Source organism: Gobius niger (genome assembly GCF_951799975.1).
Source record: "Gobius niger genome assembly, chromosome: 7".
NCBI classification, from domain to species: Eukaryota; Metazoa; Chordata; class Actinopteri; order Gobiiformes; family Gobiidae; genus Gobius; species Gobius niger.
The window spans coordinates 30,350,889-30,369,799 of record NC_136858.1 but is presented as its reverse complement, the minus strand read 5'-3'; the positions used below and the strand labels follow the sequence as shown (position 1 = coordinate 30,369,799).

Genomic DNA, 18,911 nt, shown 5'->3' with positions numbered 1-18,911 from the left:
AATATCTTGTGAATTAATTTTTCTATTAATGACATCATGTTGTCCAAACCCTGAAGCAACAAAACAGCCCCACATCATGATTTTCCCTGCTCCATACTTCACAGTGGGGATAGGGTTTTGATGTTCTGCTGTTCCACTTGTCTTCCACCAATGCATGACATTGTGTGTTCCTCCCAAACTGTTCAACTTTGGTTTGTGAAAGAGCTTTTGGATGCTCCGCTGCACTACTGGAAAAATATTCAGTGGACTGATGGACTCAAAGTTGAACGCTGGTTCCGAGAGCGTTTGAGTGAGTTTTTCCTTGCAGATTTGGTTGTAGCTTAATAATTACTTTGTCCAGTGACCAGTTACTTTGCAGAGAACTAACAAGTAACTATAACCAATTATTGTTAAAAAAGTAACATTCCCAACACTGCTCTTAACAGCAGAAAACAAGAAAGAGTGCATGGCATTACATAAAAAAGACAAATTATACACAATAGTGCGAGTGACACAGTAAAATATGCAATCTTTGCCAGCGCATTCCCGCAGCAGCAGCCCCAGACCTGAGCGAGAGTTGAGCCGAAACTGAGTAGAGCCCTCCAGGGAGTAGATGAGTGAGGCCTGGCCAAACTCCCGCGAGGCGTCCAAATCAGTCGCATTCACCAGCAGCACAGTCGCCCCTGAGTGAGAGAGAGAGAGGGGGCGAAAGTTACAACTTTCACAATGAGAAAAAGACAGAAATGAAAGAAATGAGACCAAGCCATGAGAGTGAAAGAGAGAAAAAGTGCTGAAAAAATACAAGACAGCAAAAAAAAAAAGATGATTTTTGAATTATTTTCTACAGTTTAACCAACACTGGCTTAATTCTTTTTGAAGTTAGTCTCATGAGAAGACACTGACTCCATCTTGCAAAGTGCAGCTTTAATACAATGATTATACAGAACATGATCATAAAGGTCCAAACTCTAAACCGCAAAGGCCAGAAGTTTCACAGAAAGTCTATTTTAGCGCTATATTCAATATTCAGTGCCCTAGATAGGGGAAAGAGAAGGGAAATGTTTTGTATAGCACTTAACAAGGGACAACTTTTCATTCACACCCTACATTGTGATTACACGCTTTGTATGTAGCCACTGGAAGCCTTGGCGTAGAGTGGCTGCACAAATGCCTCCGACAACCACCAACCAACCACTCACAAAACACTCACCCCGGCTACCTGATCTCCCATCCAAGTACTAGCCAGGCCCATTGCTGCTTGGCTTCATAGATCAGGCATTTTCCAGGTGATATGGCCAAATAGCTGCACTCTTTGCAATTTGCTTATTGAGACAAATTAAATAGAGATTTCAATTTGAGATTTCAATTTGATCATGCACAGTGCCACACCCCGCCTGAAATGGGATTAGCAGAGTACCGTAAACAGAATGTCGACGAAGGCTCACTTGCAGATAAATGGCGGCAGACGTTTTAGAAACAAACTCCACATTGCTCTTCCTTAGTATCTCAGTGGCATGCAAATACAGCGATGTCCGAGAAAGGTCTACATTTTACACAGCTTTTTTTTTTGAGAGACATGCCACTAGCTGAACTGAAGCGGCATCTATCGGGCTAATTTCTTCACCGCCCCCGTCCACTGCTGCACTGACGGCATGGCAGTGAGTGGGTTTATGGATTAGTGGATTATCAGCTTGTTTGGCATGGCCCGTTCTTGGCACAGTCCTGATCAATATCCAGACAGGCAGAGCTACAGGGAGAGAGATGACAGACTAGAGGGAGCAGCTAAGGGGCCGGTCCAAAGCTTAGCCCTGCAGCCCCGGATCCCTCTGTCCCCATCGCCTCCTCCTAAAACCCAGCCATGGTCCAAGCCGCTGAAAATCTCTCTCAGTGCGAGACATTCAAAGAGGCCAGTTTCTGTCGGATCTCAAAAAGGAACGGGGCGGTCAAATATGTAATTTTCCTCTAGAGCCTTGAAATTAATCCATTGTTTGGGATAAAAGAGTCGGCTGAATGCATAAGAATGAATAAAACTGGCGGTAATTTTTGTGTGGCTTTGTAGTCACTGAATCTGCTGCATTCTGGGGCTGAGCAGTTTAAAACATTATGCAAAACCAAAACAAGTCGGGCAGCAGGAAGGAATAATATAAAGAAACAACCCCCAAAGAAGCCATTTTTGTTTTGTCGGTAAATAGAGAAAATAGAGTGATTTATGGGCACCGGAATGAGTTTGGAGTGTATGTAAATTGCAGGTTCGTTGTATCAAGATGCAGAGACGTAACCCTAACCCCATAAGTACAAAATGACTCACCAGCGTTAATGTTCTCAGGGATTCTCACAATGTAGGACGGCTCGCTGAAAGTAGGTGGGTTGTCGTTTTCATCCTAAAAGCAAAGAACACACAGCAACAGTCTGAGTTTTATGTCGAGCCATCAGCGATGTGCAAATGAGTCAGAGATCCCTTTTTAGTGCTGCCTAATCTTTATCGCGGGGAATTGTCAGATCTGTGATGACTTTCGGGTCGAAATACAAAGCACTGACTTTAGGAAGCCCGTGAGTCCTGTAAGCCTGACATTAAAGGGTTTCAGCGCAATACATGTTTATCACTCTTGCAAGGAAGTGCGCAGACCAACACTTGAGTTGCAAATCTTTAAGGTGCATTATGCAACTTTCATGCAAGACAGTCCCTTGATCTTTGTGCGTAGCTGACCTTTCTGTGATCCAATGGCTGTATGACTGGCGCGCACGGCCCCTTTACTTTCCATCACAGTGGCCTCTCTGATGCTCCAGGACCAGTTGTTTTGTAGGATTTCAGGTGAGAGGGTCCGTCAGCAGTGAAAACCAACCAGGCAGTCTTATCCTGGAGCATCATAGAGGCCACTGTGGTGCAAAGCAAAGGTGCCACGCTAACCACTCATAAAGCAGGGAGGTCACTGGAAGGTAAAATACGCACATGAAAAAAGGTCCATAATGCATTTCTTTGTTTTGTTTTAATGTATTTATAAACCTGTATCTTTAGATGGGCACAATCTAATTTTGTTCCTTTACTGCCCACTTGTGGTAGAAAGGTAAATCGTCTCCTCACTATTAATGGCATTTTTGTTGGTTGTATCACATAGTTCCGATCACATAATTGTGAGTTAATTGAAAAAGCAACTACAGCAAAGAGCTCATTAGACATATTATACGAAATGAAAATAGCAAACTAAACATGGAAATATATTCACACTTACAGCAAAGTGTGAAACCTAACAACAAAGTTTACTTGGTATGTAACCTTCTTTGGCTAATATTGTTCTGTCCTTTCAAAGTAAATGTGGACTAAACATAACTAATGTCAGCCAAATACATAAATCAATGTCTTGGCTTAGACAAATACGTTACTTGGTAAATTAAGCCATTCAACACTGGGAAAAAAGGGTATCCCTCAATTAATGACATATAAACAATACATTTTTGGACTCAAAGTTACTCAATGACATGAGTAAATGTAACCAAGTACTACCTGCCTATTAGTTTCTTCAGCATTAGAAGTTCTTCAATAATACTGTTTATCAAAATACTTTCCTGCCTCAGTATATAGAACTTTTGTTGGCTATAGAGTTACATGAAATAACCTGGATCCAAAAATCGGACAATTTGTGTGAAAATCCAGTATTCTAGCATGAATTAAAGATCTGTGCATTGCCTTATACAGTATTTCACGTCCCACTCACTTCATTACACCAACTGATCCGGCTGCGTGACTTTTCGCCGCAGCCGCTCCCCACTGTGCGCTCCGCTGTGACACGTTAGCACTTAAACAACAGTCAGTGCCTTTTATCTATCAGAGTTTTACACTGGAGCAAGGCTTTTGTGTCGCGCTAACACCGTGGGCGACTGATAAACCCCTGCGGTGCGACTTATAATAATATGGAGGACAGCAAAGGAGGCACATGTCTCCCCATTGGACGCCGCAATTCAGCATACAACTCATTCTTTTACACAGTATTGCTCCCTGGCGTGGGATATAGATAGACATGTACGTGCCAAAAATACTCCAGCAGGATTCATTCATTGTGCTTTGGGCTGTGTTTCTTTGATGAATAGTAGGTGAGGAGTATAATGGCTGGACAACAGGGGACATCGGTCTGCTGTTTGTCTAATATGGCTTCTCCTTATTATGCTGCTGTTTTTGTTGTATTTGCATTATCACGGCAAAGGTCAAGAGCCTATTAATATAAATGGAGATAAAAGGTGGACATTTAAACTAAGGAAGATTGTAAAAAAAGTGCTTTATTTTCATAGTTTAAAAGGTAATACATTCATTATTATTAATCATAGTTCAAATGTATAAACAGTGTTGCCCTGACTCTCAATGAGTGCAAATTACTTTATTGTGCCAGATTCAATGTACTAAGTGCTCCTATTTGCCCCCCACGGACCAAAAATACAGGCACAGGAAGCCAAAAAATCTCCAGCTTGGTTTTCCTGACCATAAACCTGGCACAAGATGTGGTCGCCCCTCCCCCCGAGGCATTGGTTGAAGATTGAGTCAAATGCAAAAGACAACTTTCCCTATGGGGACAGCAAATACAAAGATCCACACATTAGTGTTTTGATTATCAATGCTCAAAGGAACCAAGAGAGCTTTTTAAACAATCAAAGCCTACATTATTTTCCTAACCCAGAAACAGTAGCTTTGATCAGCATTTCTCATGTATTAATTGTGTTGTGAAGTATTAGTTTTTCTTGCATCAACTAAATTTGAGTTTAGGTTTGTGCCATAATGGTAGAACTTTTGCTACACTATGTTGATTTGATGTCATGCAAATATAGGTGTGAATGAAGAGCAGATTGGAATAAACAGTGTTCTTTGATGGTTCGCTTACTTTAGTTTTTAGCTGCATTAGCACATTCATTTCTTACGCTTTCTTGCATGTTTGATGGTGCATCCTCTGAACAGCTTTCCCTTCAGGGATCGCCGAAATATCCGCCCTCCAGTGTACAGTGGAATGAAGATAATTTTGCTTCCAACAAACACCCTTACGTTATGCAGCTAAAGTTACGGTATACTTTGCTTTCCCCATAGAAGACGTTCTTTGTATTTGCGTCCTTCAATTCCGCAATGGCCTCAAGTCAGGGGCAATACGTAACCACAATGCAGCATCCAGGGGCCCATCTCCAGACTGTGATCTCAATTTCACCAGGAATTAACCTATTCTGCAAGGTTTGTATTTGTAAACCCAACCATTGGTTTCCTACACTAACATGCATTATACTTGGGTGCGCTCCTTTGTTACAGATCTGATCTCTCTCCTCCGCCAACTGCATTTTACACAAGACTTTTATCCCCCTTTATCATCAGTGATCAGAGCCATCACCTTTACATGCACGCTACAGTTCATTTTGTCTTTGGACACAAAATGTAATCAGAATCGGATCAAAATGCATTGTACAAGCTTTAGAGTTGCAGCGGCTCAGGACAAACCCTGCATTTGATCTACGCAATTTTTGTTTTGCAATTGTAAAACGACAAATAAAGCACTTACTTTATATAGTGTAGGAGGAATGGAAAAGATTTAGGTAGAGTAAATAAGAACAAGTGCATTATGGGACTTCCAGTTTGTGCCTATAAATGGTATGTTGTTTTGTCTAAATGAAAATGTAGCTGAGGCTACTCTGGGAAAACACGGCAAAACTAGTCCTGAGTGAGAAACTGGGCTGGAGAGGATTTCGAAGTGGCCTGGAGCACCCTTTGCTGGTCAATGGGAACGCCGCGTGACACAAAATGCTTTCACTTTTATGCAATGTTAGAAAGTCAATGTTATTACATGGCGAAAAGCTCAAAAGAGCAGCGCTGCATAATATGTCTCCTTTAAATGCTTTATTTACGGAGATTTTTAGAAGTGGACAATTTGCTACCAATACTAGTAATACATCCAGGGTAACTCATTGATTTATCTCAGTTATTGCTCTAAAGTGTGGCCGTTTCATTCAAAATATGCTCAAAGTCAAAACGCCCACAGCTAGATCCGTTTCAAAGTTTCCAGCTACTAATTTCCCAACCATAAAATGCATCTGAACTGGTGTCGCTGCTTCTCAAACTGCAGCGACTTTGCACAAGAGTTTAAATAAGACATTCGGAGATAAGGCTGACAAAAGCGAGCGAACGCCAAGTGCAGATAGCAGCACAGAGTGTGATAAACCTGCAAACAAAGCTGTGTGCAGACATGGATCACAGGGTACTCATAATAACTCAGGCTGGGAGGATATACTCTAACCGTATGTGGGCTCATGGTGGAAGGCAAAGATATAGGGAGTCCTGCTGTCGTCAAGGCCAGATGAATATTTCCTGTTGCAGAGGATATTATGATGCAGGTTAAATCAGAGTATGCACAGTGAGATGCACTGATATGTCCATCCAAACTGCTTTTTCACCCATTTAATCTATCTCAGTTTTCATAGGTCGTAACATTGTCCATCTCTGCAAAGGTTCACAAAAAAGTAATATATGTTTATGTAATTTAAGATAAGAAAACCTTCAGGTAGCTGTTGCTAAGCGCATTAAAATATCTTATGTGGTGTCATGGGGTCAGCAGATCACGTGGACCAAAAAAAACAAACTTTTAACCTCGTATACAATAAGCTTTCACACCCTGGTATGGGCTTTTCATGTTTCCTTAACAGAACTGATGTGGGGAAACATGTTAACTACTCAGTTCAGATGACCAGACTGACTTTTAAAAAAATATTTTGTTATGATGTAAAACTCTTCTACTCACAATGACTTCCACTACGACCAGGACGGTGCTGTTGAGGGGCGGGCTTCCTCCGTCTTTGGCCATCACTGTGATGTGGATGACCCCATTGGGAATCTTCTCATAATCCAGAGGCTTTATCACACTGATCACTGTGACGGAGGACAGACAGAAATAACTCATTAACACATTTGTTTATAGTTTAACCCAGAGAAACATTGTGAAAAGTGTGTTCTGCCCCTAAAATTGTCGATTTTATTGTAGCATATAGTGCAGCATTGATTTGCATTCATTTCTTCATTCAGGCCTTTATTTTGAAGGCAGTTGTAAACAGGAAGTTTAGACGGGTAGGCCAACTTGTGCCACAAGTCCATCCATTGCCATCTGCCCTGTGTTGTGTGCCTTCTACCTCACCGTCTGCAAGTTTGCTTTACACATGTTTGAAGATAATTATTTGTGCCTTATTTGATGAGGATTACTATTGCTTTTGTGAAATTCGCTAATTTTCATGTTGTGATTGATTTTGAGCTATCAGTCATGCTAAGCGCCTTCGCTTTCTTTTCTGTTTTGGAGTTGTATTCAATAAACTAGAGCTCGGACGCTACACCTGACTCTGCGTCCAATTTCAAAAGGAGTTGGGCTACTGCTAAATTGTGTCACACAAACTGTTACACACAAGAAGAGCATTTCACAAAAAGGCACATTTCAGTATTTTCTCTCACTTCATTTTGACTTAATGTATTCCTGTAGCCATGCCAACACGCCCCGAGTCTGCTTTTAGTCTAGTGGTTTTAATTTAAAGTTGTTCTAACTTCTTAATTTGCCAAAATCTTTTGTATACATGTACCTATTTTGCGACGTCCAAGTTCCAAGGTCCAGTTATATTTTGATCCTGCATGTTGCAATGTAATTTAAAGGGGCTGTACCAGAGTTTTCACTCCTGGTTAATTGAAAATGGCTTTCCCTTGCAGTATGTATTTGTGGGAGAAAAGCAACAGTTTTATCATTCAGCTAATGCAAAACAAGTAATAGCACTGATGTGATATTAACAGGCTGTTTCTAGTATTGCTCATCAACCCCCTGAAGAATCATGGTGTTATAGAGATTCATTAGGAATGTTAGGAATGAGTTTGGATCACGATTAATAGTTAATTTAACAAACTCCCTCTCTGTGTTCCTGAAAGCTGAAAAAAAATCTATGGTTACTTTTCAAAGTTTGTATACAGAATTGATCAAAGTAAATAATGCTCACCACTATATCACACTCCCTCCAAAGGCTGTGCTGATTATTGTGCACGCTCACCTGCAAAGCCCTCCACCATTATGATGCTGAAGTAACTGCGGAAAGCTGAGATGGAAGTCATGGTGTACGTCAAGAAGTTGTTTGGCGGAGAGTCGTCATCCGTAGCCTGTGGGTGGTCAGACACTTTAGTTAGACATTGTCCCTTTATCCGAAACCTCGATGACAGGCCAAAGTCCACAGAGACATAGCAAGTTTTAAGTGGGACAGCTGTTAAAGAAGTTTCCCATACAAAGTAGTAGTTGATGTATGTTTTTGTGTGTCGAGTTTGTGAGCATGTGCGCTAATGCCAGGATGGTGTCAGTCAGTGATTGAGTCTTATGGGACAGTCTAAAGCTAATTCCTGGCTGTTAGCGCTCCTACCGTCAACATTGGAGGAACACCAACCGAGCTATGACAGGCTAAAGCAAACAGAGGACAGATGAAACTCCGGCTAATCCACAAAACACCATCAACAACAATGACACCCACTCATTATTTAGGAACTGGCAACAACTTCAAGATAAATCTCCTGGAGTCTACGAGGCCTCCCTGGCATCATTACAGGCTGGACAGGTTGTCAAAAATACTTAAGTTGAATCTCTCTATAAATCGGCTACTCTTTGATTTGATGCCAAAAGTGTTGAGTAAGCAATACCTTTGTTCCAAGCTGTGAGTGTTTCCACCGCACTGTCGGCACAAATCAGACTTCAACAAACGGTATTATTTCAGACAGGCGTTTACAACTCAGGAAGGTTAGAGGAGTCGGGGCCAGCGAAATCAAATAGGCTAGATGAGTGGCAAAAGGGGTAAGGGAAAACAAAGTCAGGGGAGATTGAAAAGGGTTTATGAGAGAGATTTTTGTTAGAACTTAGGAGGCAAAATAGAGCAGCAGGAATAGAAACTCCAAATACTTTTTTTGTTAGATGCATAAAATGCTTTCAAAAGTTCTGTGCACTGAGTGATCAAGCATGACATTACAAACATACAATGCAGCGCCATGCGCAACAGACGAGAGTGCACTGTATACTCAGACACTTGTCAAAACAAGCAGCATCAACTTTCATGGCATTTTGAGTTAGCACGGTGGCTGAATGGCTTTCACTCTTCTGTCAGTGAGGAGTTTGGATGTGGAGTTTGGATGCTCTGGCTTCCCCCATCACTGATATACCACTGCAATATCGTCAGTGAAGGTTCTTGACTCATCTTCTGTACCCTGTAATTGAAGTGCAGTGTGTTTCGCCTCTCATCCAAAAGGCCTCATCAGTGACACTTAGTTTAAGCTCCTCTTGCAGACTAGATGTAGCTGTTGTTTGGTTTCTCCTAATAGAAGGAGGAGAAACCAAACAACAGCTGCAGAGGAGACTTTATCAACACCGCAGGAAAAGCATAACCGGCCCACAGTCTGCTGTTCACCTCCACCTCAAAAAAGCCAACTCTTTTGAGGACAGTGAGGTTAAAATTTAGCTTAAGAAAAATGATGGCTTGGAGTTAAATTGACTAGACTCGTTACTGCCACCTCAGGTCTTATGCGTAACTGCAGCTTCTATATTAAGCTTGTGCGTGACGGCACTTCGGACTCGAAGTAACAACTTTTTGAGTGACAGTGCAGGATTTTAGAGGCAGTTGAGGTGAATAGGTCTGGGCTCATTCTACACATTAGGACATGGCTGGAGGGGGAGGAAAATACTTAGTTTTTACATTTACATTTTTAAACTCCGTATAGCCCCTTTAAAGAAGTGATTTTTGTGAAGAAAAAATTCCTTCCATGAACAGGAACAGTCGACTTAGACTTCACCTGTTCCCGCTTTACAGTAGCCTCCTGTGGCCACGGCCTGGAGACCTGTTACAGTCACCTGTAATGTCATTCCTGTACTGATTTTCTTACCCTCTTTCCGGTCATATTGCATATAACTTTGTGCACTCTCTATTGCTGACACACACTATGAGTTTCCCCATTCCTCCTGGCCGCTGTATTAATATCAGTTTAGGGTTTAGCACAGACTAATCTAACATAGCGAGCCAAGCGTTGAGGCCAGCCATCAGCTCCAAAAAGCCCCACGATGTAAAAGGACACCGCCACAGCTTTACCCCCACAAGGTGCGCAATAGTTCCTCTGCCCAGGGAGCAATCAAAGGGAACACCGAGCCATTAGTTACCATTGTGCCGGCGCGCTTTGGCTTTTTCTGTGGCAGTGACTGATGGCCAACTCACAAAGCCTGGCCAGTTCCTCCAGGATAAAGTGCACACAAACATATCGCCTCAAAATTACAGTAACATCGACAAAGAAAGTGAAAGAAACGCAATCAAAGTACACTGTCCGCTCGATTGTTGGAGGTGATGAAACAAAACACAGCCCAAAGGCAGCTTGAGCTGGTTAAAAGGGTTTCAGCATCAAGTCCTATATTATGCTTTATTCAACTTACGACGGCAAACATGGCAAATCTGCACAAGGAAGAGAGTTTGACCATGGACCAGATCAGAACAAGTTGAGTGAAGGTGTCGAATCTAAAAAACTCTGAGAAACTTCTATTCCTTCATGTGATGTTTACCGAAGTGTGGGTAGACATTTTGAGTGCGGTAGAAACATTCAGCATTACTGAAATGTGCACGAAAGAAACAAAACACCAGTCCAGATATCTTATAAAAGAAGCTATAACATTATAACATGGTTAAAAGCACAAAAAAAACATTTTGCAAAATATAGGCCCATAACTATTCGCATACAAGATAGTTCAGGGCGGTGTTTTTTTTTTCAGATTTATGCAGGTTTTACTTGTGCAACTGTCTCGGGCGCTCTGGGTCCAACCAGAAATACATGTTCAGGTCAAGCAGGTGGCTGGTGAATGTGAATTGCCAATGGGGAAATAAATGTGAGTTTGAGTGTGGTCCTTTTTAGGGGCTCAGTCCAAGTGTCAGCTCTGCATTTAGTAAACTGGAAAACACCTTTAGTTGAGGCGGAAAGCCTCAGTAAAATAATTAAGCACAAATGAATGCGAGAACAAGAAAACAATCAGGCAGCATAACCATCACCAAACAACAGAACATTGATGATTCACAATTTCAAAAATAATACAAAGGTTTAAGTGGGTGGTTTTCAATTGGGATGTTAGGACCAAAAAGTGAGTCTCAAAACCATTTTCTGAGGATCTCGGGGAGAAAAGCAACTGCTGGTATATTGTTTCAATAGTATTTTATAGTATCTTATCAATGCTTAGTTACACATCAACACAATTTACTGTTGTTAGACACTATCAAAGGGTCAAACAGCAAATGTTTTTTTATTTGAATAAATTAAACACATTTACACTACTGGTCATAAGTTTTGGGTCACCAAGGTCAGTTCTACAGCTTCTCAGTTTTCAGCAGTGCTAGCATAAATGCACGAGGGTTATCTAATCATCAATTACCTTCTAGCACGATTAGCTAACAAAATGGAGCGATGGTTGCCAAAAATGTGTCCCTGCACACCTACAGTAGGTATTCCATTAAAAATCACCTATTTCCAGCTAGAATAGGCATTAACAATGTCTATATTTCTGATTAATTTAATGCTATCCTCATTGAAAGAAGCAGAGCTTTACTATAAAAAATAAGGACATTTTAAGTGACCCCAAACTTTATGGGTTCTCTTATAGGGAAAAAGAGAAAATAAATAATTAAAATGTCAATGGAAGTTTCTGCTTAGCATTAATGGCACTGAGTGAAATTTTATCATCTCCAGATGATGACGTGTGCTCACCCTGACTCGGGCCACAGGGATGATGGCCTCCTCGTTCTCTCTCAGGGAGCCCACGTACATCTCCTTCTGAAACAGCGGCGCGTTGTCGTTGATGTCCAGGACGTTGATCCGGATCCGTCCCGTGGTCACCTCGCCTCCCCCGTCCCGCGCCAAAACGGTCAGAGTGAACCGCCTCATAAGCTCATAGTCCAGACCGGCCTGAAGAGTCACCCAGCCGGTCTCTGGGTCCAAGGAGAAACTAAGAGGAAAATAGTTACAGAATAGATGATGATTGTAACAATCACAATGTATGTGCAATGCATCAGTTATTGTAACCATATTGTGAGTGGGCAGTTTTCTTCAATCAGTTAAGGATTTGTTTAATTCATATTTTCAAGGATGGTGTTTTATCAGAAGGATTTGGCACAAAAATGCAGTAGGATTTGTTTTAAAATGTGACAAATCAAAAGGCATCAGTCCTCATTACAGCTCTAAACCTTTGAAGAGCAAGTGAGAGATGTTTCTAAAGAAGTGTTTTTTCCAAAAAGTATAGGTAAACACAGAGGCACCAAAACTGCTGATGTGGTGCAGCTCTCAGGCACAAAGTGTACAAGGATTTGAAATAATAAATTAAACATGAATGTGTACTTTTTAAAGTTATGAGTAAAGAGAGACAGAGAGTTTGTTGGTCTTACTGATCCGGATCGTCGCTGAAGAAGAAACGCACAACCCCAAAAGTCCCGTCGTCGCCATCTGTAGCCTGCACACAGAGGAGGAGGAAGTTTCCATTTAAAACACGACGACGGCAACAGCTTTCACTTCTGGCTTGGACTTATGTTTCTTGGTGATTCACTATATTGTAAGAATAGGCCTATTTATATAACTATTAGATATAGGGTACAGCATATTTGCATTTATAAGCAAAACAATGCATCAATTGGTCTGTAAAGTAATGAGGAAAGTACTTGATAATACCTTGCTTTATGGTCTGTAAAATTTGTGTCAAGTATTTCCATGGAGTAAATTGATTCTTGAGGCTTGTGACAGTGACATTACATTTATTTAAAAAAAAAAAATGTACATTGAACATTTCGAGCTATAAAATAATAAGACAAAGTTAATGAAAAATAAATGTATGAATGTCTAAAATAGTTTTCAGACCTTCATTGGATCAGCAGCTGCAATTCCCTCAGAGACACAGTGTGCGCAAAACTTTTGCATGCAAGTTCACTCCAAGGCATGGTGACAAAAGTACATAATACAAGTTACTGATTTATAATAGATTTATTCTGATTTCTGCCACGGCGCTCACAGCTCAAAGTCATTGAAGACAATGAACTGCCGTGTATTTTTAGATGATGATATGGATGAATCACTCAAAGATGACAACTTTACTGATGCTCATCTGTTAAGTAATTGTGTGACACTGTGAACCTCTGGTGGCACCTGCTGCTTTGTGCCACCAAAGATACTGTATACAATGGAAAACACTCATGAATGCCCCAGACAGCGAATTCCTATTTCCCTTCATTTCCTTCTTCCTGTTTATTTGTGAGTGTAAGAAGCAGGATGTGGTGTATTAGGTTAAGCTATGTTAGCGCTGTTATTATTATATTATATTACATCAATAAACAGCCTTGTGGTAGAGACAGTACTTCTAGTTTGAACCAAATTACATGTATAAAGATCCAGAGATGATTCACGAACTCAAAAATAAAACAATGTATAAAAAAAAAAATGACACTTTTCAAATATTTTTAGCTTTGGGCCTTTTGTTTGTGTTATGAATGTGTGAATTAACGGGTCATGAACTGTCAAGACTTGGACCTTAAGATGATCAGTGTCATCAGATCGTCAGTGTTTTTACTTCAACACCTCAACACCTCAACGCTCTGCTGAGGCGCTGATTACACTTCAATTGACAACACATGCATTTTTATCACTCGCATGACCGAAACAGTGCTGTCATAAGTTTAGAAGAGACAAAAAGATTGCTAATTAAATGGTCTCTTATCAACAGACATGTCATCCATGTCTAACGGCCCAAACCTGTAAGTTAATGAGCCAACAGCACTCAAACTTTCTGTCTTTTTAAAAATAAATTACCATCGCTATCTAACCTTAGGTGATACATTTTCAACACTAAAAAAACATTGCCCATTAAAGCCTGGGCCACACGAGGATTTTGAAATGGCACCAAGAGCAAAGACCACAGACAAAAGGACATTTTTCCCACATAATAATCTCACACTTGTCTCAAACCACAGACTAAACCAATCTGACAAGTGCGAGACCCGATGAGAAACCACAAGCTTGCCGCGAGACCCTCAAAAAGATTGTTCAAACGAGAGGTTAGGACCCACACATACATGGTCTAACGTGCGCTTGTGTCCGCAGAGAGGCCGCCACAAATGAACAAGTGCTGAAACTCCTCCAGTGTGTCCCACGGCTGGTCGGCCTCAGTGACACAAGTCCAGCAAAGTGGAGGTTCACACTTTCCCCTCTCTCCCTTTTTCAGTCTATCCCTCCATTTCTCTCCTCCTCTCTGCCCTGGCTGTGGTGTTTTTGGTGCATGGGTCTGATGGATCGCGGCTGGAGAGGCTGTTGTAATAGAGTTTCACTTGAGTGGCTCTACAGTCGGTGGACGTGTCTGCGGCGCGCTCTGTCAACCTCGCGCTGGTCACTGATTCACTGATGCCCCAGGACCGACCCTATTACCCCCCTCCACCAGCATCTGTGTTCTCTACAACACGGCATGTTCGACATAAGGAACAACTGCATGTGCATCGCGGTTTTGTAGGGCTATTGTGATGACTGTGTCTCTCTTCGTTTGTCAGGGAACGGAACAAACTTGGTTGAAAAGTAGCAGCGGAATGATGCAACTTGCATGTTAGGTAAGAAATATGGCTCTACAAAATAAAGGGAAGAAATGCGACATGATATTTCCTGAGATATTTTGGTGCATCACTTTGACGCTATAGCAAAGAGTAGCAAATTAAAAGCGACTAAAACTAGACTTTTAGAGTATCTAAAGGCACAACACAAATAGATTTTAGGCTGTAGAATGAAAGCCATGAACATTTCTGGCTGATGGAGGACTTAGGCTTTGTTGCAATATATTTCGTTTTTGCGTTATTGCAAAAAAAAACAGAATGTTTCTGATTAAATATTACTCAGCTCGATCTTACTAAATCCCAGCATAATTCCTTTAGAAGAGCATAAACACACTGAAATATGTCAAGTACTGGCAAAGGATTCTCTATCATCAACTCACTAATTATAATTGTTAAAGTATTTTGTAAGTAAACACGCTGTGACTTTATTTGTGCTTTTTTCCTTTCAAATCCACCATCACTGCACTAATTTGCTTTATAATGAATACATCAAACATACTGTATGTGTGTGATTAATTGTGTGTGACTAATTAATGAAAATAACATGTGAGCTCTGCTACATTTGGAGACAGCTTGAGAACCGTCCTTCCCACTTCCCAACACTGTTGCAGCTTATAAAAAAAGCAGTGTGTCAGATTGTTGCCAAAGAATTGTTGTCGTTTACATCATATTTTACTTTTTTTAATGTATGTATTTTTAATCTTCTTTATGCATGCACTTAAAGCCTTATAGTTTTAAAGATTGTATAGCTTATTTTTAAATCTAAATTCTGATTAACCTCTTAACCCTCACCTGAACTGAGCACTTTCCCCCCAGTTTTTCATTACCCAGAGCTAAAGGCAAAAAGCGTCAATATAGCAACAAAAAAAGACTAAAACGAGGATGAAACACAACAAAAAAACATTGGAAAAGTCACAAAAGGGCCAATAAAAAGTGGCAAAAAAAAGCGATGGAAAAAGTGTCCAGAATGTGACAAAAACAGAACAAAAAAGCCACAACAGAGCGATAAAAATAGGACAAAAAAAGGAACTAAAAACCCACAAAAAAGTGATAACGTGGGCAACAGCGCAAGGAAAAAGATCCGTTTAGATCAGTTTTGTAGGTCTTAGCTTTCAAATGAGGCACTACACTGGCCTATAGGCTGTAACCTTTTAGATTTGGGTAAAGCTGAACTGAAGAAAAGGCGCTCAGTTTAGATTGGAGTTAAGAGGTTACGGTGGAGGTTAAGAGGTTAACCCCCATCGTAAGTGAGGACATTTTCTCCAGTTTGGCGTTACCAAAATCTAAAAGTGTCTGGAAGAAGGCGCTCAAAATAAGAAGGATAAAAACGCTACAAAAGTGTGACAAAAATCTGACAGGAAGGTGACAAAAAAGCGACCAAAAATTTACAATGAGAGACAAAAAAGACAAAAAAGAGACAAAGAGAAAAGAACAGACAGAAAGAGACAAAAAAGAGACAAAGAGAAAAGAACAGACAGAAAGAGACAAAAAAGAGACAAAAAAAGACAAAAGAACAGACAGAAAGAGACAAAAAAGAGACAAAAAAGACAAAAGAACAGACAGAAAGAGACAAAAAAGAGACAAAAAAGACAAAAGAACAGACAGAAAGAGACAAAAAAGACAAAATAATTGACAAAAAAGACAGAAAGAGACAAAAAAGAGACAAAAAAGACAAAAGAATTGACAAAAAAGACAGAAAGAGACAAAAAAGACAAAAGAACAGACAGAAAGAGACCAAAAAGAGACAAAAAAGAGACAAAAAAGACAAAAGAATTGACAAAAAAGACAGAAAAGAGACAAAAAAAAGACACAAAAGTGACGAGAAGGCAACAAAAACGTAACGGAAAAGCAACAGCAAAATAAAAAAGCGTCAAAAACGTGACAAACACACGACAGAAAAGCAACAAAAAAAGTGATGTGACATAAAACACAAAAAGTGAAAAAAAAAAGCAACAAAGATGCAACAAAAGAGCGGCAAAAACGTACCAGAGAAGCAGCAACAACGACAGGTGACAAAAACGTGACGAGTTAGGATCAACTTTTGTAGGCCTTAGCTTTCAAATGAGGCATTACACTTTTAGATTTGGGTAAAGCCGAACTGGAATGTGCTCGGTTTAGGTGGGGGGGTTAAGAGGAAAGAGAAAGTTGTTTTTTTGAGAGGGAATGTTTGTGGAGATGTGTGTGAACTGAACTGTATGGATGTCGTCACGGTGTAAGTACCTCCCAAACTGCAGCCGTTTTAATAAGCTAATTGCCAGCACCGGTTTATTAGCTCAACACTGGCCTGTTTTTTCCTCGCATCATTTCTCCCCTAATTAAATTAAACTTTTCCTCTTCACAAACTCTCCAACTGCTTCAGACTACGACCGAATAACACTATTTAAAAAGTTTTATGTTAACCAGGGTGAGGTGCCCAAAGCCCCGAGGGTCAGCCCATCTCTCCATCCATCTGCCGGGGCCCCTCTGAGGAAAGTTAAAAGTCTTGGCGAACAGTTGGCAAAGTGACTGGGCCACACTGTCATGGCGATTGTTTGAGTGATTGGTAGAGGAGAAAAATGATGCTTATCGCTTTTCTTTATTTCCGTGCTCCCCCCCTCTGTCTGTCTGTCCGGCTAGCTGTGTATATATGGAGAAGCCTATAGCAGCGGCAGTATTAGCTTCCCTGTCACCGCCTCGATAGCTGTCACACTAACACCCCCAGCGCTATCATTGGAGCACTTATGGGCCTGTCACTCACCTGGGACAGAGCGGAGCGAGAGGGCGAGCCAAACGGGGGGGCAGTGTGCGCGGGGAGATATGTAGAGACTGGGGAGAAGGGGCGGGGCTTAGGATGAGAGAAGACACTGGGGAAAGGCCATGATAAAGGGAGGAATGCAAAAGAGCTGCAGAAGACGAATGGGAAAGCCTTCAATAATTGTGGCAAGTTTGATGGCAAAAAGTGTAATGTTGGGTGAAGGGCTGGGATCTTATTGTACTTTTTCGTTATTTTTTTTTATGTTCTTAAGATAATTTCTTCAGGTCGGCTGCACTGAAACAGAACGGACACGTAGAATGCTTCAGGAATCAGCCTCAGTCACTTATGTGAAATGTCTGAATGGACTGGCCCCTGAGACTCTGAGTGCATGTGTGAGTAGGCTACAGAGTAATGGAAGGTCAACCTGAGCAGCCTCAAGTGGGGACTTAAAGGTGCTTTTTTGAAGAAAAAAAAAAAAAAGGATTTGGCATCTTGAAAAAACTCATGGATGCAGCAGCAGCAGCAGCAGCAGCAGCAGCAGCAGCTATCCGTACCTATCAATAAAAATGTCTCTGAAGGTTTACTATTCGAGTTAGAACAACACCGACATAAACTTTATTGTTGAAGTAAAGTCCAATTGTGGCACAAAGTTCCATCCATCCATCGATCCCTGTATTTCTTCCACTTTATTTGTGTCCGGATTTTGAAGGCAGCAGTCTCAGCAGAGATGCCCAGATTTCTCTATAAACACACACTACTTCTTCTGCTCTTTTAGAGGAATCCTGTCGTGTTCACAAGCCAGCTGAGAGACATAGTCCCTCCAGTGTCTGCAAGGTTCCCCGACGCCTCCTCCCAGTGTGACATGCCCCAGGGAGGCAACCTGGACAATCCACCTCAGCTGGCTCCTCTGAATGTGAAGACTATAGCTCCTCCCGAGAGACTTAACTCCTCACTCTATTTCGAAGAGTGTGCCTATCTACCCTGCAGAAAACACTCATTTTCACCACCTTTACAACCGATATTGTACCTGTTAAGCATCCTTCACAATAAACCTCTTCCGGTTCGCCAAATAAAGCATTGCTGACTTAACAATAGATTTCACTTAATTAGCAGAAACATATTTAAATCGATCATAACCTATAATCTACTATCTGCTACTATCTGCTTTTGTACAATAGAATTGCAACGAAACAATGCAAAATCTATGTTGCTAAATCCTTTTAGGGATAGCAGGGTTTTTTTCTGCATGAGTCCGATTTTGACGAAGCCAATATGTTCTTTGTCAGTCAGGTGAAGAATGCAGAAAGAGCCTGGCACGGAAGACTGACAATAAATGATGAGGTCACAGAGACACGGCGGATGAAAACTCAAAGGTTAATGCCGGCACCTGACTGGAGTCCCAATCACATCACATGTACTTATCGTCAATGGTGAGACCGGGATGTTTTCTGGTTCAGTTGACACAAAGCGAGGGTCATTCGGACATTTAAAAGTGCCATCGATTGACCACCCTGTGACGCCATGCGTGTGAAATTACAGACCTGAGCTGAAAAGCTTGCGCTAATGT

The 18,911-nt window shown here is 41.1% G+C and overlaps 1 protein-coding gene across 1 annotated transcript in view; it reads right to left on the bottom strand.

Moving 5' to 3' along the window:
• The window catches only part of cdh23 (cadherin-related 23), a 255,286-nt gene that overhangs the window by 76,487 nt on the left and 159,888 nt on the right, over positions 1-18,911 (bottom strand). The window contains exons 14-19 of the mRNA XM_079559815.1: positions 12,412-12,476; positions 11,738-11,975; positions 8,020-8,125; positions 6,741-6,868; positions 2,288-2,360; positions 546-662 (exon numbers count right to left, since the gene is read on the bottom strand). Of these exons, the coding sequence (XP_079415941.1) occupies positions 546-662; positions 2,288-2,360; positions 6,741-6,868; positions 8,020-8,125; positions 11,738-11,975; positions 12,412-12,476 (727 nt within the window). The remainder of the gene's footprint in view (positions 1-545; positions 663-2,287; positions 2,361-6,740; positions 6,869-8,019; positions 8,126-11,737; positions 11,976-12,411; positions 12,477-18,911) is intronic.